The 23,906-nt window shown below is 38.4% G+C and overlaps 4 protein-coding genes and 1 long non-coding RNA gene across 5 annotated transcripts; 1 reads left to right on the top strand and 4 right to left on the bottom strand.

Annotated features, from left to right (window-relative positions):
• Positions 1–249: 249 nt before the first annotated feature.
• On the bottom strand, positions 250–3,073 carry LOC103977047 (reticulon-like protein B18). Its single transcript, XM_065143952.1, has 8 exons — positions 2,423–3,073; positions 2,190–2,346; positions 2,019–2,093; positions 1,802–1,943; positions 1,652–1,721; positions 1,510–1,575; positions 1,307–1,429; positions 250–566 (listed from the first exon to the last, which is right to left on the bottom strand). Exons 1-8 carry the CDS (start codon positions 2,988–2,990, stop codon positions 445–447), a joined length of 1,323 nt encoding a protein of 440 aa, XP_065000024.1. The 5' UTR covers positions 2,991–3,073; the 3' UTR covers positions 250–444.
• A 368-nt stretch (positions 3,074–3,441) lies between these two features.
• On the top strand, positions 3,442–7,941 carry LOC103977045 (nicotianamine aminotransferase 1). Its single transcript, XM_065142010.1, has 7 exons — positions 3,442–3,749; positions 4,992–5,335; positions 5,407–5,621; positions 6,171–6,230; positions 7,168–7,323; positions 7,398–7,491; positions 7,567–7,941. The coding sequence occupies exons 1-7, from the start codon at positions 3,460–3,462 to the stop codon at positions 7,683–7,685; spliced, it is 1,278 nt and encodes a 425-aa protein (XP_064998082.1). The 5' UTR covers positions 3,442–3,459; the 3' UTR covers positions 7,686–7,941.
• On the bottom strand, positions 7,904–8,858 carry LOC103977044 (CASP-like protein 1C1). Its single transcript, XM_009392447.3, has 3 exons — positions 8,557–8,858; positions 8,353–8,455; positions 7,904–8,271 (listed from the first exon to the last, which is right to left on the bottom strand). The coding sequence occupies exons 1-3, from the start codon at positions 8,745–8,747 to the stop codon at positions 8,047–8,049; spliced, it is 519 nt and encodes a 172-aa protein (XP_009390722.2). The 5' UTR covers positions 8,748–8,858; the 3' UTR covers positions 7,904–8,046.
• Positions 8,859–9,796: 938 nt separating this feature from the next.
• LOC103977043 (protein NLP3) lies at positions 9,797–16,102 on the bottom strand. The gene is made up of 5 exons (XM_009392446.3): positions 15,757–16,102; positions 13,203–13,756; positions 12,543–12,590; positions 11,349–12,306; positions 9,797–11,030 (listed from the first exon to the last, which is right to left on the bottom strand). Exons 1-5 carry the CDS (start codon positions 16,061–16,063, stop codon positions 9,997–9,999), a joined length of 2,901 nt encoding a protein of 966 aa, XP_009390721.2. The 5' UTR covers positions 16,064–16,102; the 3' UTR covers positions 9,797–9,996.
• A 4,839-nt stretch (positions 16,103–20,941) lies between these two features.
• LOC103977042 (uncharacterized) lies at positions 20,942–21,981 on the bottom strand. The gene is made up of 2 exons (XR_671068.3): positions 21,454–21,981; positions 20,942–21,231 (listed from the first exon to the last, which is right to left on the bottom strand). It is a non-coding gene; the product is annotated as an uncharacterized LOC103977042 (long non-coding RNA).
• Positions 21,982–23,906: the final 1,925 nt, after the last annotated feature.

Raw genomic sequence — 23,906 nt, forward strand, 5'->3', positions numbered from 1 at the left:
AAAGAAATATTACTGTAAACTTATTTTCAACAATTAACTTGTGATTGGAACAAACCGATTCTCTACAAAGTTTTGTGCAAAATAACATGCTATTTTGTTACTAAAATCCATCACCAAAACATGTAATTGTTTGGGAATAAGATGGCCAATCTCAGATTACTTTGCTAAATTATGTTTCACTGTCATATTTGCTTTTCCATAGCACTGTCAACTAAGGAGCTTTGACATATTCGAGAATATCAAATATCATAGAGCAATTCAAGAATGCATTTAACTTCATGATGTTCTAATGCAGCAGGCAATAAATAGCTCTTTTGGGAATAAGATGTTGTTCTTGAGCACAATGATAACATGCCTCTCTTAAATCTTCCAAGAGTTAGCAATAGGTTACGGTTCTGATACAAAGATTTTTTGTAACACTGGGAAATGCAGCAACTACTCAATTCACATTTGCACTTGTTCTGGTTGTAACTCTGCTTCCTGCTGCTCTTCTTCCTTCCTTTCTCTCTTTCCATTATCCTCTACTTGCTGATGGTGATACCTAAGTATTACCAGTGAAATAAATGCTGCAGAAAATGGCAAATATAGTATTAGTAGAAAGAATAAAGAGAAAGGATTTAACATTTATTCCATTCCATTGAAAATAATGGAACAATTCTGTTCACAAGAATAAAGAGAAACATATCTATTCTATTCCATTGAAAATAATGGAAATGAATGCAGTTAAAATTCAATAAAGTGGAAATAATAATAATAAAAAGAAATCGATTAAAAAAAAGTATTAGCAAAGTGATACAAAAAGAATTTTGTTCTTTGTTAGTCTTATCCATAAAAAAAGGGGAACATATGAAAAATGTAATAGTTTCTTTGGTTTCAGTCTCTGTTCCTCAGCAATTTAAGCCCAAAAGTCTATCAGATAAAAGATCCTGCTGCATCTTCTTGATCTCTCCCACATCTGTTCATTCTGTCTTATTCCTTGTCCAAAGGCATGCATGTATATGTTTTGTCATTTCTCTTCAAACAATACTAGCTATGAAGACTTATTTAACCTCTTAGCACAATTCTCCTCAAGGGTCCTCAATTCATCCCCCAGATGTAATCAAAACATACAAATGCACAAAGTGAATCTGCATTTGTCAAGCTATATTTGCATGATGCAGGTATATCTTCAGGCTTGTAATATATATCGATCCCCGATGTATCTGATTAACTCACAATCGCATGCTCTCAACCATATGTACTTTTAAGACAATTTGCTGATTAATTAGAACAAATTCTAGCTGGAAGAGAACTTTGATCTTAGTACCTGCAAAGATGCGTGACTTCACACCGAACAAGTTCCAGAACATTGTGGCTGCTGATGCCGCTATTAATTTCTTGCGCGGACAACATCTCCATGCTTCTTGAACCCGACTTATCGTACTCTCAACTGAGAAGTAATGAACCAATTTATGTTTGTGATGCTTAGCACTTGTTATCCAGCTAAAGTATAGGCAATAGATCAAGTACCTTTGTTATGTATCTGCTGTGAGTAGCAGGAGCAGAGTTTTGGTAGAGTAAAGCTCAAGAAAAACCCTACACAATTTGTAGAATCAGTATTGGATGTCATGGTTTCATACTATTCTCAAACTTTCTACAGTTTTTGCTGTACCGGTTGCGAGGAGTCTCCGCAGGGTTATCAGGTGGCCATACATGGCCCCAAATAGAAGAACGGGAGCAACCTGATAACAGAAAGTAGAACGAGTCAGTAGTTTGAACTGGACATCAGAGTTGGAGAAGAGAGAACGAGTCTAAAACATGCTTGCAGAGTCCTCAGTGGATCGCCGCAGAAGATTTCTTGGGTCTTGGCGAGGGCGGCGTTGGCCACTGGCAGAATGACCTGTGCGGCACCGACGACGTCGGCTTCTGTTAGCTGGAGTTTCCTTGTCGTCTTCAGCTGATGCCTGTTAAGTCTAGCGGTTACACCTAAAATTCCAGAAAAAAAACTCTTTTAGAGAGCTGCAGGAATGGCCGCAAACCTGTGAGGAACAGAATCCTTAAAGAAGGCTACGCCCAAAATGATGACACCCAGGTGAGACATTGCAGAGATGATGCTGCAAACAGAGAGCAAACCAAGAAAGATAAGATTTCGGTGTTGCTAATCCACGGTATCCCCTATCCAGAGAAACTTGGATCAAGATTAGTCATGCCTGAAGCTGAAGTCCTTGGAGAAACAAGAAGACAAAAAGAACATGGAGCCAAGTCCAAACCAAAGGGTGGATTTTGCGACATTCTTCCACATTACAAGCTCGATGATCTGCTCCTGTAACCCATCTACGCTGCTGCGACCGTCGCTACCGCCGACTTCTGCGTATCAAGATCAAGCAAGATGAGATTTTTATCCCTGGATCGCTGTGTGTTCCAGTAGAGCATCGTCGCGTACCTGCTGCTGGGCCGGGAGAAGAAGGCACCGAAGGGAGCAGGCTCAACCTCTCCTTGTTGGCCACCTTGGACCGACTCTGCCTCCTCCTTCTCACCCTCCCACCGTCATCCTCCGCGGGGCCAATTTCCCTCTCCTCCCTAACGATCTCCTTCTCCAGCCTCCTCCGGGCCCTCCGCGCGTTCCTCGGCGACGCGCACCCCATGAGCCCCATCGCAGCGACGGCGGCGGCTCTGCTCTTCCCCTTTCTGCGGGGAGTCCCACCCGCGGCCGCAACCTCGAGGCTCTCCTCGACAGCCAGCCGCCCTTTGGGCTTGTGGCGAGGGGAAGGGGAGAGGAGGAGGAGATCTTTGAGAGGAACGGGACTATGGGAGGAGAGGTGAAGCGGAGATGCCGACAGTGGCGACTTCTTTCTAGACGGCGGGGTGGCGAGGAAGGGGACGATCTGGGTGTCATTGTGGCCTTCGCCACCGTCCAAGGCGGGCGCAAGGCGGGAGGCGGGCTTGCTCCGAAGCCGTGGCTCGGCGGAGGACCGAGTGTAGGGCGGTGTAGAAGGTGGTGGAGAATCCATGGAATCGGAGGAAAGCAAGGCGAGGATGTAGGGGAAGTGAGATGGGTGGTCTTTGGAAGGGGATGGTTCTTAAATCAATGCATGCGTTCATTTCACATAGCCGTTGGAAGTGGATGGGTTACTTTTGTACTTGTATTAACGTGTGGAGGATTTGAATGTGTGAGAGGGAACCAAAAGAAAAGGGGAAGAGTGTTTTTTACCCTTTTTTTTTTTGAAAAGCAAAAAATTATAAGAAATAGCAAAACAAAAAGGATTTTTCCTTTACGAAAAATTATAAGAAAACCGAATCTCCTCAAAATTATTTGGTATTTAACCTTTTGTTGTTGGAGACTTGAGAGGAGCGGCCGTTGGAGACTTGAGAGGACGTCATTGGTGACGTTATATAGGGGCACTGTAGACACCGTGCAGGTCTTCTCTCTATAAATAAATACCCACTACAAAAATCAGCTTCTGCTTCTACTGATCCATCATGGAGAAGGACGGCGGCGGTGTCACGGCTGGGGAGTGGAGGTTTCAGCCCAACGAATCGCTGATGGCCGCCTCCTCCCTGTCCGTCCGAGGGGTCCTCACCGAGATCGTGGCCAACATAGATAACGAGTCGGAGGACACCCGGCCCAGGATCCCCCTGGGCCACGGCGACCCCTCGGTGTTCCCCTGCTTCCGGACCGCTCCCGAGGCCGTCGACGCCGTCGTCTCCGCCCTCCGGTCGGGTCAGTACAACTGCTACCCTCCCTGCGTCGGCCTCGCCCCCGCAAGAAGGTGATGATGATGATCCCCTTTCTCTATTCTTGCTTGATCTTGGTCTTAACTAAGAAACGGATGTCCTTTTTCTTTGTTCTTGTTTTAGCATGCTGTATCTGTTCATGGACATCGAGTATACTTGACTTCTTCTGCTTGGTCATAGGATTATGTTAGAGTTAGCCCCAGGAAATTTACCACAAGGTAATTTTGGCAACCCAATAAGATAATAAAATGAAAAGAATAAAAGCGAGACAAGAACATCAGAACATCATGGTTCGGTCAATTGACTTTGACCTATATCCATGGACGAAAGAGGAGCAAATTACTAATGCAAAAGATGGACAATTACAAATACCTTAAGAAGATGTTCCTAGGTCATAAAAAAACCCGAAAATACTAAACAAGAAAAATCAAACTATAAGTCCAAACTATTTAAATGAATATTGACTTAAACCAAAGCAAACACTTAGGTTTTTCTTGTGGTGCATCTGACTTCAAAGCCCAAGCCCTTATTTATAGTTCCAAGACGAGACAGCAAGTCTGATTTTCCCGATGTGGGACTATGGGACTTGCCAAACTAACAGATTATACCATTATGCAAAGAAGGCTGTGCAACAAAATTCTATTACTGCTATTACTTTTTAAGAGTTTTCTCACTTCAACAAATAGATGTTCTTGCTGCTTCTCCTTTTTTAATTGTAGCGACAGTAAGATTATCGGTTTTGTCGAATCCTTTTTCTCATTAAATCTCTGTAATCTATATCTTTGCCATTTGTGTTTGCAGAGTTGCATTCAATTATTATTGTTTCTGTTTATGAAAATTTATTCTTATCGATAACTATGTTTTTCAGGCTTAGTTTTCACTTTATTTTTTTGATATTTTATATGAAATCCTTTAGCACTCCTTCAAAGAGTTCATCCTTTTCATTTTAACGAGACTATTATTGTGATACTTTATTTTAGTCCCAAATTGGAAGTGAGAGAAGATTTGAATTAGTCTATAGGATCTTGAGAGGTGTCTAACTTGACTACAATATTTTGGATTAGTAGTTGAGATTGATCAACTATTAATAGTTGAGATTTAATAGGCTGGAGGCACATGACAAAGGAGTTTGATATTACACTACGAGAAGATCAAGCTATTAAGTCTAGTCTATAAGATTGGTTATCCTAACATCATGCTTTCTTCTATTAGCATTTGATGTGCTAATAACCATCATATTTTGATTGTAACAACAATTATCATGTTAAATATTACAGAGCAATTGCAGACTACCTTTCTGGTGATCTCCCTTACAAGCTATCCCCTGATGATGTTTACCTCACAAATGGTTGTGCTCAAGCGATAGAAATAGTAGTCTCTGTCCTTGCTCGCCCTGGTGCAAACATTTTACTGCCCAGGCCAGGATATCAGTTTTATGCTGCGCGAGCTGCCTATAATGGAATTGAGGTCAGATACTTCAATCTTCTCCCAGAGAGTAAATGGGAGGTTGACCTCGATGGCCTGGAAGCCCTTGCAGATGAGAACACTGTTGCTATGGTCATTGTCAACCCTGGAAATCCCTGTGGAAACACCTTTACCTATCAACATTTGGCCAAGGCAAGTAGTCTCTTGGTTTATGTTGCAATATGTTCTCCGACTTATTAGAACCTCGTCTCAAACATTTTCAGGTAGCCAACACTGCAAAGAAGCTTGGCATTATGATCATTGCAGATGAAGTATACGAGCACTTGACCTTTGGGAGTAACCCCTTTGTACCGATGGGAATGTTTGGTGAAGTTGTCCCAGTTCTTACTTTAGGCTCTATATCAAAGAGATGGGTAGTCCCTGGTTGGCGTTTGGGCTGGATCGTTACAAATGATCCTAATGGAGTACTTAACCAGACAAAGGTGATGTACAATCTTCTCATTTTCATATTGAAAATGCAGAATTAATCTGAATAAATGATAGCAAATATTCAGATTAGAAGATGATCATAACATAAGGAAAAAATAATAACTTTGGCTAATTTATTGTTTTTTGTTTGCGTTCCAATTTTTTCTTATTTCTGAAATATATTCTGTTGTGTATGTACTCTAAGCAAGGCTTGGAGATGCTTGTTTTGGTAAGTTTTTATATGCATATGCAGTGAAACAGAATTGGTAAAAACATCGTCAGCTACTTTGTGATTGGAATGCTACAAGAAAAATACAATTTCGCACCCTTACGACTCCTTTTCATTTTTCCAGAGGGCCAGTTTTGTTCATTTGTTGCTTTTACTGGTTATGATTGTTTTTATTATATTGTTGAGATAGAAGTTACTTGAGCTAGGTAACTTATGCATGGGGAATCCACTATGTTTCATGCTATCTAAAAGAAATTATGCAATATGAGTTCTTCATTTCCTTTTTCCAGTTATGATGCTTCTTCTTCAACTCTCTAAGTTTTCTGTTTTGCAGATTGTGGAATGCCTTAAGAATTATCTCGATATCTCATGTGATCCTGCAACTTTTGTTCAGGTTAGATACTTCAAATTGTCTTACTTTAGAGTTGTTCCCAAATGTCATCTAATACAATTTGTCATGATCCTACCTGATTGGATTATTGACCGATTGACATGATAGGCTTGAATCTTTGGCAAAAAAAAAAATGTAACCCAAAGTTAACTTTAGTTGATGCATCTAACTTTATTAATCAACTCAATTCTTCTATCATGGTCAATGTAGAACTAAACTAGGGTGCCACACATTAATAGGCATCAATATTTGTCTTCACTGGGTTTGCAAATTAATCAGATAATGTGCATACAAAGAAAGTGGTTTTTGTGATGCTTAAACCACAGATTTCAGGTTCTAAATTTCAACATGTCAAGAAAGCTATCCTTTTTTGTGCATGTCTTTAGAAGGCACCATTTCGACAAATTTATTTGAACCTTTTTACTATGTTGGTTACCTAGGTAAGAAGTCGTCCTCCTTTATATGGACATTCACATGCAAATTTTGTGTGTGTGTTTAGCTGCTTTAGTATATTATTGTTGTGCAAGTAAATTTTGCTTCTTCTTGCTCATCAAAGAGTAACCATGGAGTGAACTGTCAGTCTTCTCTTGTTGTTCCTGCAGGTTGATTATCTTTTTTCCTGTGTTTGTAACATGCTTTGTTCTCAATAGTGTATATCTGATCGACCTGCCGTTTTCATTGCGAAAACCATTGATCAATATATTTGTTCAAATATCTAAATCATTAAGAACCTGTGAAAATTGAGTTTATGTTCCGGCAGCAGAACAATCCCATTTCGATACGATCGCTTTACATAAATCATCAACCTGTGAGTTACTGTATAGCATATGTACTGCACCTTTGGATGATTAAATTTGAGTGTGGATTTTGATTCCTATAATGGTTCTTTCTAGTTTGTATGATTTGTCATGCTAACCTTAATCTCGCATTTGTGTTCAAGGGTGCAATTCCTCAGATAATCAAAAACACTAACGATGATTTCCTTAGACACACCATCAGTGTCTTGAGGCAAACAGCAGATATTTGTTATGATAAACTGAAGGAAATTGACTGCATCAGTTGCCCGAGTAAACCTGAAGGCACCATGTTCGTGATGGTAAGGCGTCGTCTGGCTTTTGTCAGAGGCCCTTTGCTCATACATAACTTGCTGTCCAATGCATCAAGCTGCAGGTGAAACTGGATTTATCTCGTTTGGAGGGCATACATGATGATATGGACTTCTGCTTCAAGCTGGCCAAGGAGGAACTAGTAATTGTTCTTCCAGGTGATCTGCTTTCAGTAGGACTTTTGTTCATAGCTTCTCGTTCATCCATTAACTGCTCCAAGTTGTGTGTGGCAGGGTGTGCTGTGGGATTCAAGAACTGGCTTCGCATCACATTTGCCGTGGACCCGTCCTCTCTAGAAGATGGCCTTGAGAGGCTCAAGTCTTTCTGCCTGAAGCACTCAAAGAGAAGCTAAAGTCCTGCTATTATTAGATCCTGAACGAAGAGAAGCCCTGCCTCGACTGTAGGCATTTTGTGTTACTACCGTAACTGTGCTTGCAATTGGCCTTGCGAGGCTCAACTATTGATGCAGTCGTTTGATGGAATCCAGCAGTGCTTGAGTTGGTAGGATTGTCCAAAGGATAGGAACAGCTGCAACACAACCAGTCATTATGTTGGGTTTCTTTATGACACTTGAAATCATAAATATATATTTATTGTTGTAATAATAATAGTTCGGAAAAACACTGTGTTACAGAGCGAGCCAATTGGTTGGAGTCAACCAAGCCGAGATATATATATATGGTCGACTTTACAGGGAGACCTTAAGATGGGTTTCATGGGAAAAGAGGAGTGAGCACCGTGTGAATGGTGTGGAGAAGGAGAAGAAGGTAGGCCACGACACCAACCAAGGCACAGATAAGAGCTCCCATGACGTGGTGACAGAAGCTTGGAATCTGCCCACAGGTGGGCAGCCATCCGGCGTGCGAGTTCCCCCTCTTTCCCAGCTGTGCCAAAGCTCCGGCCGCCGCGATGGCCGCCGTCAGCAGCATCGCAACCATCTACATCACATTCATAAACATCTAGCTAGCTCTTTAACGAGACACACACACAGACTTGGCATGCAAATTCCTTGGCCTTACCACGTCGAGCACGGTGACCAACCTCGACAGCGAGCTCGTCGGAGGCACGAAGAGGACGACGAGGCTATAGCCGCATCCGATCGCGTTCGCCACCACGAAGAACCTGCACCGAGATGCACCTCGAATTGACATCGCAATGTGGAAGGAGAAGTGGAGAAGAGAGAGAGAGAGAGAGAGAGAGAGAGAGGTAGATACGTTGCTTACTTGAAGGAAGGAGTGTACTGGAACTTGGCGTCCAAGGTGAGGCCAAAGAGGGTGGTGGAGTCATGACTGGTGGCCATGATGACGGTTGCGCAGAGGGTGGCTGCAGCAGCTAAGAGCCGGAGAAGAAGAGAGAAGAGTCTTGAAGAAGCCTTGACCATGTTTGGTGTGGTGTTGATCTGATTGGGGATCATAGGAGGTAGGATTAGGATTGGAATCGAGTTTTAAATAAGCAGAGATTGATGGTGGTAGATTTGGGAGGTTAGCCTACACTCGAGAGAAGGTCAGAGAGTGGAGGTGTGTGTGAAAGGGGGAGATGGAGAGAGTGTAGTGTTGGTAAGCTGCTCTTTAATGTCTGGTATGGTGGTCTCACCTATAAGCAAATTTGCCTCCTACAAGTCTTCTCTATTTGGATTCATAATTTGATAGGACCAAATTTGGTTCGGTTTGAATTAAGAATTGAATCATTTAAAACTGAACTAAAATCGATCAATGGTTTCATAGTTGTTTCGGTTCCCATCTCACCCCCTCCTACAATCAGAACTAGAACAGATAATAACGATTCAATTCTGAACTAGAACTAGAACAAATTATCATTGCAAAAACATATATATAATAGTCAAATTTTAACGATTTTGATTCGAAAGAAAAACCATTTTGGAAAACCAAACCAGAATTACTTCCAATTACATTTTCTAATGAATCAAACCGCCTATTCCCAATGGTTTATGAAAAATGTAGCTTGATGTGCATGCTGAGGTTTAGTAGCTAAACATGTATACTCTTGTCTACTATATAGAAATAATAACTAGTGTACATAAGAATGAGGCAATACAACTTCAAAGGAACATCTCATGAGCAGATATTTTATGCAGTCTAGTAGTTTACAACATGTACAACTGAAACTCCAAAACAGCTCCTTACAGACAACTTAATCATGAAAAGAAAAAAAAAAAAAAGCTAACCAAGAAAACAACCAAGTTTCCTGTGGTAGCAAATACATCAAGATTTTTACAGATTTAGACACCAAAATTGCAAACTAGAAAGAAAATTAATACACGAAATAGTGACGAAAAGAAGACAAAAAAAAAACAGAGCTACGGAACCAATGTCATCTGATACTAGGTTACACTCGTGAACTTTTCACACACATCGGACAACAGTAGATGATGAAACATTTTAAATCATGGACCAAGAAGCTATTCGAGAAAACACAAAACCAAGACTCTGAGCCCTTGTCACATCAGGAAATCACATTCCAGCTTCATAATACATATTTACTGTCTATTACACTGCATTACGCTTAATAAACAACAAAATACAGGTAGTAGTTGCACAATTCAGTTAAGCAACTTAATCAATTCAATTAATATCGACAACATGTAGCAAGCTAACAAATAAGGAAAGTCAACAGCGAACTTCCAAGGTAGAGCTAGAAATTCCTTAGCGTCCACGTGAGCTCTCACAAGAACTTCCAAAGTTGGAATGCAGGTCACTGACCAATAACCTGATTGGATTTCCACCTGATTGTCGGGAAAGTTCTATGCACTCTTCCAAATCTGCAGTACAAGACAGGGTAACCCACTCGCGGTCGTCGTCCATATACTTGATGTCAAACATGCTGACATCCATCTTCAGTCTCTTCGATATTTCATTTTTTAATATGACAACACCAGCAGTGCTTGGCAGTCGAAATCTTATTATGTTCCCCTTGTAACTTGCCTTTATGGTCACAGTTACCAGATCTTGCATTTGCACAGGTTTTGCTGGAACAGGGGCCACATCTTCATCATGACAACCCTCCCTTGTAGGAGCACATATAATGTTTAGATCTTTGGCGCTTCCAGAATCCCCGATAAGAATTCCACCGATTGTGGCTTGTGGTTCCATTAAAATAGCATCAGATGTTGAGCAAAGGACGAAAGCATTCGGAACTCGAGCACATGGCTTGGTGGCATCTAATGAAGGTTTAGTTCCAGCCTCTAAGTTGGAAGAAACAATTTGATTACATTCATGGGTATCATTAATCGGACTTCCATGGCATGAACCTTCAGAAGCAGGTGTGCTTGTGCTCCCTTGCCCTGAAGAGCTTCTAGATTTTGAAGAGGGGATATCCTTACCAGGCTCAAGTTGTATGTTGCTATGACTGTCAACTGATTCTCGTAGACCAGTTGATGGATATTCAGTATAGGATGGTCCACGCATAGATGTCTCTTTACATCTTTCACTAAGGTGCAATGATTTGGTAATTTTGCTCTGTTTCAGTTCATCCACATTGGCAGTCCAAGTTGTAGATCCAACACCAACAGGAAGTGAACCCGTGAGAGTGGTCAAATTAAATGCTGAATCTGCACCTTGAACTGACTCAATAACTTGCTTTAATTTGGAAAGAGATCGGTTAACTTTGTTGATCTTTCGAGATGGCCAACGAGAGATACCATGCTGCCTACAGATGCGTTTCATGGTTGTTGGACATACTGTGGAGCCATGGAATGACTAGATTTAGATAGCATAAAGAATATAGATATGCTGAATGCACTGGAAGATCTGTTTGATGTGGATGTAGATGTGTATTTGGCAAAGGTAAAACATACAGTATACAATTTATTAAAGGCAAGAGTAAATTATCAGAAGTTGTATCAAAACCATTAATAAGTAATATGATCAGAACCAACCAACATTAACTACTATATCTGATTATAGTTTAGACTTTAGACAGGTAAGCAAAGATCAACTAATAAAGAATGCACACAAAAAAATATGAAATCAAGATTGCAGTTAACATAAAAGCTTACCACCAAGGCTCTTTGCAGCATCCTTCAAACTCCCACAAAAATACTGCTGAAGAACCTCCAAGCTGATTGTTTTCTCAGCTTTTCCTCGTCTTTTTTCAAGTGGTTTGTTCTTCTTGTTGATCAATGAAGAACTACAACTGGCACTACCAATTGTATCAACAACTATGTTGCCATTCTTACCAACATTAGCATTTACTGTCAAATGTTCTTCCGAGATTTCAGGAACTTTGTTTTCCTCATGCACTGGATCATCGAGCCCTTCGTTTGATTTAATTTCAGAGGATTCAGAATGACGACCTTCATAGCTCACAATATTGATGAATTTAGGTTCCAGTTCTTGATATTCAATAGCAAACACGTCAAGATCAAAGGCTTTTCCCTCTTGTGGTTCCACATCAATGCTTGGTCTCAAACTGTGAAAACATTTTGTCATCAAAGATATCATTGACTTTAATAAAGCCTGTTGCTCACCAAATGTCTTGCACTCTAGTGGCAAAAAGAACTCCAACAAATAATCATCATTTCCCGTGTAACTGCTCTGTAAGCATATGGCAAAACAGCTACGCAGTTTAAACATTCTAGCATAGTGTACAAGAGGATATTCAATTTTACAAAACTGAGTAATATCCTTAGAGAAACATGGCCTGCGTAACGCAAATGACATGCCAGCAACTCCTTGACCCTTTTGTAGATGATGTTCTACGCAAGCCTCCCTGAATCCCCACAAGTGTGCATCAATAACATGAAAGGCAACATCAGTTGTTGACATGCAAACTTGTCCCATGCAACTACCATCAAAGCTGGAGCAGCTCTTTTTTGAACCACCACCATCTGCAAGAATAGTTCGATGCCTACATGGAACCCAAGTCTGAGCCAAAGGCAATTTGTATTTTTCACAGACCATAGCAATGGTTTGCAATATTTCAGCCAGAGCAGCTTGGCGACCTTCATTGCATATCTGTTTTAATTAAAAACAAGGGTACTTGTAAGAATGGCAAAAAATACATTATCAAGGCCACATACAAGTGTGTGTGCCAAGTTTGTGCCATATATGAATCTGGATATATGACTGACTTATGATCAGCACAAGCTTGTGCAGCTTGACATGGGTCTTATGTGCCATTCGAGCTTAATTTCAGCAATATGCTGCACAAGACCAAGGACTTGTCTACTCAACTCTTCTTTGTGACTCACCTGAACAGATGGATTCTTCATAATTTCAAAGCTTTTCAGATTTACTGCCTGCATAAAACTGAGAATATATTAATGAAAGAAGACAGTTGGAGGAAAACAACATACAGTGACCCTCCCCAGGAATCAGTAGCTTGTAATAAGACCTAATGATACTTATATGGTGCACATACCTTTTCATACACTAAACAGCTTTGGTGCGACAAGAAGTATAATTTACAACAAGAAAATACTCAAATTATGTACGGGTAAAACAACATACAGTGACCCTCCCCAGACCACAAATTGGCAACAGCCTTATGTGGGCCTTGTATAGAACTACTATATATTTGTAACCTAGAAAAAATAGAAGGAGAAAATAATCTGAAAGAATAACTGCTGAAAAGAAGTGCATCATTTCTATTCTAGCTATATTGAATATAGAGATTTTCTTTTTTTATTTGTTTCTTCATCTATAAAATGTTATTGAAGGAAACCACCGTAAGTTCTATGTGTATTATCAGTAGTAAATTAATGAACTAAAGCTAAAAGAATCATGATATATGTTTTCTTCTTCAGAAGCTATAAATATTCACAATCTTGATAGAAACCAAGACATCTTTCTAAAACACTAATGGATGAAATAAATGAGTAAAGGAGAGTAACGTCATAAAAATGACCAACCTCAAGAGCTTTACAAACTTTGTCAACCTCTCCAGCATAATTAACCTTTTGTGATGTCATTATAAGCTCTACTACTCCAACACAAAACTGAGCTGAAGGTTCAAAAACTGGCAAAGCCAAGGTCCCCCGTACATCATAATTGAGGGCATGGCAAAGACGTGGGTACTCCTTGCTACTGTAATACTGTACATTTGGTGTCCATTCGGGCATTTTCTGCCTAAACACACGACCAGGGAGGCCAAGATCTCCATCACCATCAACTGAGAAGATGTATCTCAAAGACACTGTCCGGTATTGAAGGAGTCCAGTACTCTGAGGATCTAAAACAAATGGTTGTTCTGAAGTCGTAAGGACATATCGATTCCCATTTCTCACAGGTGCCCATACCTGAACAAGCACATGCTGATCTGTTGACTCTTTGAGGTATCGAAGCGCCTGAGCCATCCTCTCTTTCATCAAGTACAGAGCACTGGAATCGTCCTCTGCTAACAATTGAACCTCCACTGTTTTGTTGTCACCTCGATTGGTATTTCCATTTGTTGTCTCAGAATTTCCTGGATGCAGGAATTCAAGATTCAGATATTATTGTAGCACTCTCTAAATCATAGTAAGGCGTAAGCTAACACAAGAAAATCGCAACTGCTATCAAATCACACCAGATAATAGAACATGAATAAAAATAAATCAACAAAGTTTTGATGTTCATAACAATAGATCACTTCTCCAACAATTTGTAGCCAAAATTCTATGTAAAATTATTTCTAAGGTACAGATTTATCTGCAAAAGGACTGTTGAGACATATTATCATAACATTATGGAAAATATAATTGAAGTTAGGATAATATTGTTGCATAATGATGCCAAATATGAGCAAAAAGAGTTTATTTATTTGGAAAGAACAAGATTATTGCTATTGAAATGGATAAGTACACTATACAAGATATATAAAATGATTCAAGATCATAAAGGCATGCACTACCAAACACAACTCTCACCTCTTGGAACAGTTATAGTAGCCATAAGGCTGAATAAAGATTACTAATACTGCTCATCATCCCCTAAAAGAACTGAACAGTCGATCCAAACAAGACAGAGAAATATAAGAACAGTCACATACAGTATAAAAAGTAAAAATATGGTAATTTCCATTCATTTGGAAATTTATATTACAGAACATATGCATAATCAACCAAGATCATATTGACAAACAATACCAAGCAAAACTCTCTACTCCCCGAGCAGTTATAATAAGCATACAGGCAAATACAGATTACTAATACTATTCATCTTTCCTCGAAAGAATTAGAAGTAGATCCAAACAAGAGAAAAAAGTAAACATGCAGTAGCAGTTCAACTTCCAAATGATCAGCTTTCATAGACTGCTAATATCAGCAACAGACAAAATAAATCGCAACTTTTACATTAACATCTTTCAGATACCTTTCCAACAGAATACAAGTTTTCCATATATCTTCCAACAATTGTCACAGCTTTAATTCCATCAGCATATTCTATATTTCTAGTAAGTCTCTATTCTCTGGGATTTTACATTTAGTTCAACAGAGAAATGGAATCTAGCTGCTTCCTTAACCCTGTAATGATGCTTTCCTTGCACGAAGTCCGATCCTGAAAATTTCTCCTACTCTTCTCCTGCCATATAAATTGACAGTAACAGCTAGAACAAGCATCATCATGCTACATTTTAGAGAGATTCCTATGTAATTATTTTGTAACAAATTCACTTATTGAACTAGATCATCAATGCATCTGCAGATGCTGCAGAACTGTAACAGCTTACTGTACAATGTACGCAACAGAAGAAACGATGAAAAAATAGATGCTGTATATTTTCAGTTGCATAACGTTATTTCTTGTATTGCCAAACAGAAGACGAAAATATGACTATGAGTTTGACGCTAGAACCATTCTGTTTGTGCCCTCACACAACAACTTTTCTTTTCAGTTATTTTAACCCACAAATCTAAAATATTAAACCCCTCAGACTTTGTAGGAACCAAAATCTCAGTATCTAGAGAACGAGATAACTCTTCTGCTTTTACCCCATAGGATTCAATCGAAAATGCCATCTCTCGTCGATAATCATGTCAGCACCCTGGCTTGCTCATATATAAATTCTTGATGAATCCTAGTCCACCGAAACTTATAAAACACCACCATACAACTAGCCTTCAAACCGAAATAAGATCTTTTCAATATTCCCCGGTTTGAAATCAAAAGTTATATATCTGCAAACTAATCCCTCATCTTCAATGGTCCTAGTGCTTAAATTAACCACAAGGAGCAAGTAATGCCCTAATTACACAAAGCAACCAGCTTCTATTGCAGATACAAAGGAATTGTGGCACACAGCATGAGAAATAGAAACTCAAACGAAACAAGTAGGATCAGTAAAATTATAATCACCAAATTATCCTAAGAACGCTTGATAAGATGAATTTACTATAAAAAGGAGTCCTTTTTTTTTCTTTTTGAAGGAAGGAAAAGACCGTTATTAAGATGGATACTATCAAGCAAATAGAAATAAGAGCTAACCCGCGAGGAGTCGCTGGCAATCCGCAATCAGAGCAGATGCATCGAAGGCTCTGTCTTCGAAGAGCCACAGAGGGGACGGAGGCGACGGGAACGGGAACGGGAACGACGTCGGGCTGGCAATGAGTGCCAGCGGATCGAACGGCCACGAGTCCGGGTGGTCGAGGTCGAGGTCGACGTCCATGATCTCGCGCGCGCCGACGGATGACGGCGGGGTATCCCGGCGACCCTCGCCGTCGGGGGCTGGCATCGGGGGCGGACGGGCGGACCGCGGTGGCGAGTCGGCCGAAATGGAAGGCCCCGATTCCATGCCCGAATCTTTATCTCGGTGCGCTCCCCAACTCGCAAAAGCGTTGGGCGAGTAGGGATTCGAATAAGACAAGGGAACGAGACCGGGAAAGCGGCAGCTGGGACCGACGACTTGTCGGAGCGACAACGACCGTCCGATCCATAAACCACCGTGATCCACAGATCTGACGGTTCTCCAGACATCACCGGCGGATTGCACGAATCTCGAGCGAGCCCGCCAAGTCTCGGATCACGTGGGATGCACGTGTCGGAGACCCGCCCGCCGCGTCGCAACGGAACTGGCTTGGGGTCTGCTGACCGGGGGTGGCCTTTCGCGGTGATATAAAAGTGGGAGAAATAAAAGAAACAAATGGTGGAGAGAGAGAGAGAGATGAAGTATCAGTGGGTGGACGGTGGAACGTTGGCTCAGCACGTACACTATTTGTAAGGACGTGTATACGTTGGCGAAGGTGGGGCGGGAGGGTGAAAGCAACTCCGCAATTATTTGAGAACAAATGGGGTGGGAGGGGTAGGAATATAAGAATATAGCGAAGGATGCAAAGCATGTATTGCATATATGTTGATGGCCAAGTTGAGAGAGAGAGAGAGAGAGAGAGAGAGAGAGAGAAGAGAGAGGGAGAAGAAGATGGCATCTGGGTGGATTAAGCCTCATAACTTTGGTCCACACGAATGGCAGACTCCACCGAGTTAATGGTTGTCAACATGGGTTTTCATAAACCAAGTCCGAGTCACACGTCTTTCTTTTATGGCCATTTCATCTCTATCACTTGAACGTATGTAAATGAGACTAATGACTCAGTTGCTATATATATATATATATATTGAAAGGACATATTATTATTGTAAATTAGTTGATAGCCAACTAATCTTGCAAAACAAAAAGCTCCCAATCCATGGGAGAATAACAAGTCAAAAGAATGGGAAGGAAAGGTGAGAGAGATAGGGTCAACCCAAATAAAATACGCAGAGTTGGGAGCCTGTGGGTCGTCGTTTTATAGCTGTGCGTGTTGCGTTGGCGAGACGAACTGTGTTTGGTCGAGCACGATCGGGCAAATGAAATGAGCTCAATCCCTCGGTGTAGAGGAAATTTCCTGCAACTGACGTGGGCAAAAACATGAGAATAAATAAGAAAAGACACAAGTCAAATCTTGATGGTGGTTGACTTGCCACCCTCCGTGGAATTTAGAGGTTTCCACCCACCTGTGATTGCCATGGAATTATCTGTGCAGATTCCAGTGCGAGGAAGGGAGTCGGTCTGCTCTAAGTATTAATTTTCTGTGGCTTGTAACAAGCGCCTGTAAGAATCTTTGGTTCATCATATTTATATAAGAGAGGCGGTGGAGAGATTATTTTAGAGTTAATTGCTTTGGATTATTGGTATTAGTATTTATTATCTGTCAATATCATACGGGATTCATATACGTTCACCATTCACAAACTATATCATAGGGGATAAACACCAAAACAGGCAAAGATTCATAGGATGGAAATGGGATTGATATGATTATAGTTTAGAAGATTCTAAGAATAATATTATAAATATAAAAAGATTTAAACATCGAATTGTAATTTTAAAATTTATGAAAAAAATATTTTAAATATCATTAATGCTTATATCTCTCAGAGTAAGAGTCGGATTGGATGATTAAAGATGATATCACTCAAAGAATGTTTATAACTATAAAACTTATAATTTGATGAGATTTGAATACAAAAATATATGATAAATATAAAGGGGTGGATGGAAGCTTTGGTTATCGGAGGAGAGAAATGAAGATGGTTGTATAATCTTATAATTATAAATACTTATTTAAGAAGAAAAATAAAATATTTAATTATTTATAAGAGTGATCATAATAGTAGTTAAATAGATTTTTTTTCCCAATAGAAAGATAGATAAAATTATTTATAAGAATTGTCAAGTTATATCAAGTGAAAGTTTAACAAATTAACATAAATTGATGGTATTAGATATGTACTGTAGTTTTAAAATAAGATATTTCACATAAGACTTAGATTTAATAAATAATAATCATAGAATAAAATTAGAGTTAATAAAGTAAAATATGTATTAAAGAAGATAAAAATAGCTAAAAAGTATGAGGCCTCATTAAGATAATTAACGAAAAAATATATGGAGAAAAAGAAAGAATTGCATATGATTCTTATTAAAAAGGCTATGATAGGGTTAATAAAGATTTATTATAGTGGGTTTTAATATATATATTCACTAATTATATTGATGTTATTAAAGATATATATAATAGTACAATTATTAGTGTTAGAAGTATATGGAGTGTATCTAGTAAATTTCTTATTAGCATAAGATTACACGTTGATAATGGATGAACATACTAGTCACTTATATGATATACCTCCCTAGTGTATATTATTTACTGATGCTATTATCTTAGTTGATGAGAGTTTAAGTAGAATTAATTATAAATTTGAGCTATGGAGGTAAGCGAAACTAAATATTTTAAACTAAGTGAATATATAAAATATAATTTTAGTGATTCTAGAAATAGATAGAAAAATATAATTAAATTGCACGGAAAAAAATCCCCCTAAATAAAAGTTTTAGGGTTCTTGAATTATTAAATAAGACAGAGAGATTGATGAAGATATCATTTATATAGAGTAAGATGAAGATATCATTTATATAGAGTAAGAACAAGATGATTAAGATTACAAGAGGCATTAGTAGTCTTATATGATCATAAAAAACATTTAAGATTAAAAAAATTATAAGATAATTCTAAGGCTAAAAATATTTTATGGATTTAAGTATTGGATGATTTATATATATATATATATATATATATAGTTTATATTACCAAAATAAGAATGTTAAGATAGATAAGATTATTCTGAGACCAAAAATATTTTATGGATTTAAGAATAATATATATATACAAAAAATTTATGTTATAAGGATAAAAATATTGAAATGAATATATAAATTTATTAAAAAAATATTTTTATTCATGAATAATTAGGTATCTCTTCGATAGAAAATAAGATGAGAGAAAATCATTTAAGATTATATGTGTTGAGGAGTTACGATAGTTAAAAAAAGATAAAATAATTAATATTAGTAATACGAGAAGAGGTAAAAAAAATCTAAATTTTTTTAATAAAAACTATAAATAAAAATTCATATGATTGATCCTAAATAGTTGAGACGAAAAAAGATCATACCAATAAAAAATAATAATAATAATACATGTTCACTGATGTATGATTGCAACGGCCATTTTGGCCCCAAATGGCATGTGAAATTAATGTTCCACAGCGTGCGGGATGTCTACAGGAGCTGCTGCAACTTGTAGAAGGTGAAGCCAAAGGCATATTGAGCTCTCATAAAATAAAATGATTATTGAGATACCCATCACAGAGCATCCAAAGCCTACCCGAGGGCTTTGAATAAACTGATTATTCAGGCAAAATCCTTCATCTTCATGATATCTAATCAAGTTTCAAAGTTGACATGCCATCATATAATGTACCATTCTAATTAGTCCCATGTGATAAAACTAAAATTGATTTATAAGAATATGATGAATATATTATTATCAATTTCAATCTAAACATTTTGATCAATAATTTAGGTTAATAAAAATTAATGAATTAATTAACTTATCAAGCCCGGATCTTGACAGTAATGTGTGGAGAAAAAAAAAAGTTTGAAATCATGCATAAACTCAAGTTTAGGTTTCTAATGTAAAGGTATATTGGGTATGCAGAATGGGAATCTTCTCAAACTGTACATGCTATTGTAGTTTCTCTCGAATTGTGTTAAGAAAGAAAGGAGGCATATATCAGTCTGCAGCTAGAACATCTAAGGAGGCATATATCACTTAGACTAAACTATCTAAGTGATTTCTATGCTAATAATAGCTTATATATCAGTATCACAAAACAACTGCACCACGAAATCAGGTTCCCCTTGAATAAACAATGAAATAACACTTGCATGTACTTGCTACATGATTTTTTTCATAAAACTAGAATGATGCTTCTGTACATCTACTATCATTTATTTTCTTAAGAAGTTAATTAAAATATATTGTGCCTGATCGCTATGTGAAGGGAAAGTCTTTGGCACTCAAGTAATCAAATATTTGCATCCTCAGATACCAACTAAAGGAATAAAAAACAACAGAAACCAGGGTTTCCTTGCTGGAGTCAGATGTTTATCATTCTCAATGGTTTAAACTTCTCTATACATTTATCCATCTCTTCTTGTCTCTAAGCTGAGATGTGACAGAGAATGGAATAAACACTTCCCATGTTACTGCTGAACACAGTTCGTTGGACTAGTGGATCCAGATCAAGATCCACCTGCCGATTGCCTGGTCCTGGAATTGGACAAAACTTACCAATCTGGACCAGAAAAGAAGAGAGAGGAAGAATAGACAAGGGAACAAAGGTGTCAATCTTGCCATTATTTGCCACCAAGAAAGGGGAGGACCTCCCAAAACCTTGGGTTCCTTGTGTCCATACCCTAAGGTTGTAGATGCAATTAATTGCCACTAGGTTGCTAGGAAAGTAATAGTAGCTCTATTGGGAGGCCTGTCAGGTGAATCTATTTTACTATTAATTCTCATCTGTTGAATTTAGAATACTTCAACAACAAGTTTGAAGCATTTACTAGCATCCTTGCTATTGCCCACTCGATCTAAGATCGATGAGGATAATGCCACGACCATATCATTTTGCAGCTATACTGTAAACAAACTATATTTTTCTTCCTTTGTAATGATCAAGAAATGAGAATGATAAAACAAAATTTGGCAGAATGACACAAATAGTTTAGATAAAATAGGACTAGCGATTTTAGCCGATCTCAAATTGTTAGGACTTTAGGGCATTGTTCTTGTTGTTGAAGCTAATAAGATTCAACAGTAGTTCATCTATAAAGAGCAAAGAAGGGTCCATCCTCTAGTAGGCAGGACACTGGACTGACATAAATTCTTGAAAAAAGAAAGTTGTGTCATAGAAAGAGAGACACATTCAGCATCAAATAAACCCACTTGTTTGTAATACATCATAACTAGTAGGACCTGGTAGATGTTGTCATTTTAGCAGATAACAGTTGCCCTAATTCATCATAACCCCCGCTTGCTTCTAGTGGATGGCATAGCTACATGCTGAGAGGTCCTAGTCCTACCAACCACAACTCATCAACATGTGCAATGTGCATAGTGTGGAATGTAAGATACACAAATAAACTAAAGGAAACAAAGAAATTTTGCCCAGATCAAGAACATCCAAATCTGCAACAAATCACAAAGAACCTGATAGGGGGCCGTGTTCATGCCACTGGATTCAGACGCTAGAAATGGAAGTCAGAGGGAAAACAGGTAAGGAAGAAAGAAGAAAGATTACCCGGTCCTCTGCTCGAGGATGGCAGGGAACTGCATCTTGATGTAGGTGCAGGTGGAGATCACCAGCAGCACCACCGTCAGAAACGAATGGAAATTGAACAGCGCCGCCGACTGATCCAAGAACAACATCCGCCGCAGCAGCATTTCAACAACTCATAAGAAACTCTTGGTATCTTGCCATTACCATGAGGCGATTCAAGGCTTAGATCCAATGAATCGCCGCAACAGGATGGGAACTGCTACAGTGTCAATGGGAAGAGGAGAGAATCGACGGCTAGGTAAGAGGGAAAATGTTTTAAGAGGCTCGGAAAAGAAAATTAGTTTCCGACATCTAAAGTAAATTACCCACAAAGGTACCTGTCTTTTGATTGGCTAAAAGTAATGGTCTCACCTCCACCAAGAGTTTGCCGACACAATGTACATATAGATAAATCTAATTATTCGCCAATCAACTTTTTGAGCGTCAATTATTCCTAATTGGACTTTAAAACCTTGCAAAGGATGGATTTCGTATAAGTTTTGCCCCATGACTTACTACTTGTTAAGTCTATAAGATATTGTTCGAACACCAACTTAATCAAGCTTTTAAGATCTAGTTTGATGTGGATTCATTAACATCGAAGAGGGTTTTGGAGAACGATTTGCTCGCACATTTTTCATATGTTGTCCATAACAATTGATATATCTACGATTTATTTGTGTTGCAGAAAACATCACATATCAAATATTATTTGTCGATCACGAGAAACAAAAAAAGTAGAATTTTCCTGTACAATTTGAAATGCTTCTCATCATCAAGAAACCTTTTAGTTGGACTAATTCTTTAATTAATTGACATCAGAAAAAGGATGGGGGCGTGTCATGCAATAGCACATTCCAGGCAACTCTTGCACACACACACACATACACACAACAAACAAAAGAACATTGGAGCTCGTTTTACAGTATGTTGTAGCATGCAAAGGTTACAATTTTGCATCTAGATATCAAAGCAAATTCTTTAGATTATCTTATAGCAATAAAGACAACATAATCACAAGATGTCACGGAAGACATGTATAATAGAGCAGCATTAAGCATATCTTTCACAGAAAAGAAAACAAGGAGACAAATATAGTCAACATAACAAGGAGCGAAGAAATAAAAAAAGATTTAGGCAAGCATAGAGCCATAAAATTTGTGTGATCTTTTTATGCAGTTCCAGTTCTTATGCTTGTAGCTTTTTTTCCTCTTTCCCCCTCGTTAATAATCTTCTCTTAAATGTAACTTTCTTGTTTATTTAACAGTTCACCACTGTTCTCTTCTAAATCAATTGCAACTCTTGGAAAGAGCTGAACAGAGATCTGTGTTCTTATTCTTTTACTCACCAAATAGATCAATCTCCTTACCAAAATCATTCTGATTGAAGACAGAACAAGCTACTTGCTAACTTTACCAACTAATGAATATCAAACCAAATGAGAAGTGAATAGTATAAATAAGGCATAGCTTACAGGTTATGTGGCTCAAATTTAAAGTTTAGATCTGAAATATTTTTTGTTGCAGTGAAGAAGTATGAAAAAGAGAGCGACAAATGTCTCCCTAATTGATTGTCAATAGAATCAAGAGCAAAATTTTTGAGATCAACAAGGATACAAAACAATAGCAGCTGGAAGAAAAGAAGATGAGAGAACTTACATGTTGACTAAAACCAGGACTACTATTCTTTACCTCTTTTGTAAGTTTGTGATCCTATGTTCCTTTTCCTTTTCCCCTTTCTTTACTGCATGCGCGACATGGATGTGTCAGATCTCCAGCTACCTCCTCTACAAGAAAGAGGCAGGTATCCCTTCTTTTCTTCTTCAGATAACAGATTTCTTTCAGAAACCAAGTAGCCCCTTGCAAGATTTTACAAATAATTTGATTGGAACTGATTTCCTGACAAGGTTTTGCTAGACAATTTAGATTGTCTTACATCCACCTAAGTTTGGATTTTAAAAAACCTGTGTGCTCTCTTGACATTTTGCCTAAGCTACCCATTTGCATGTTCTAGCTAGAACTTGTTCGAAGAAGAATGATTAATAACGGCACCAAAGAAGAATAGATTCACCATAATGGTCAACTTAGGCTACATAAAATAGTGAAAGAAGATTGGCTAAACTGTCACATGGCCTCATATATTTATCACTGATTGATTATGTACACAGTCTTTCTATAGCTAAAATTAATAACCAAGTGCAACAAACCTATCCAAGAATAGTTAGTTGAGTCTACCAAGAAAAAAATTACTTTACAGGTTTCGGTTTTCACAAGTCTTGTATTATTAAGAGTCATCTATGTACTTGTTTCAATGAGCTTAAAGCAAACTATCCACATCAGGCAGGAACCAAGAGGATACTCAAATTTTTTATAGTATGCATTTTCTCCCCTGTTGCTGAATATTACCCAAGGATGAAAAAACATGTACATCAGCTA

This window comes from Musa acuminata, chromosome BXJ3-3 (genome assembly GCF_036884655.1).
Source record: "Musa acuminata AAA Group cultivar baxijiao chromosome BXJ3-3, Cavendish_Baxijiao_AAA, whole genome shotgun sequence".
NCBI classification, from domain to species: Eukaryota; Viridiplantae; Streptophyta; class Magnoliopsida; order Zingiberales; family Musaceae; genus Musa; species Musa acuminata.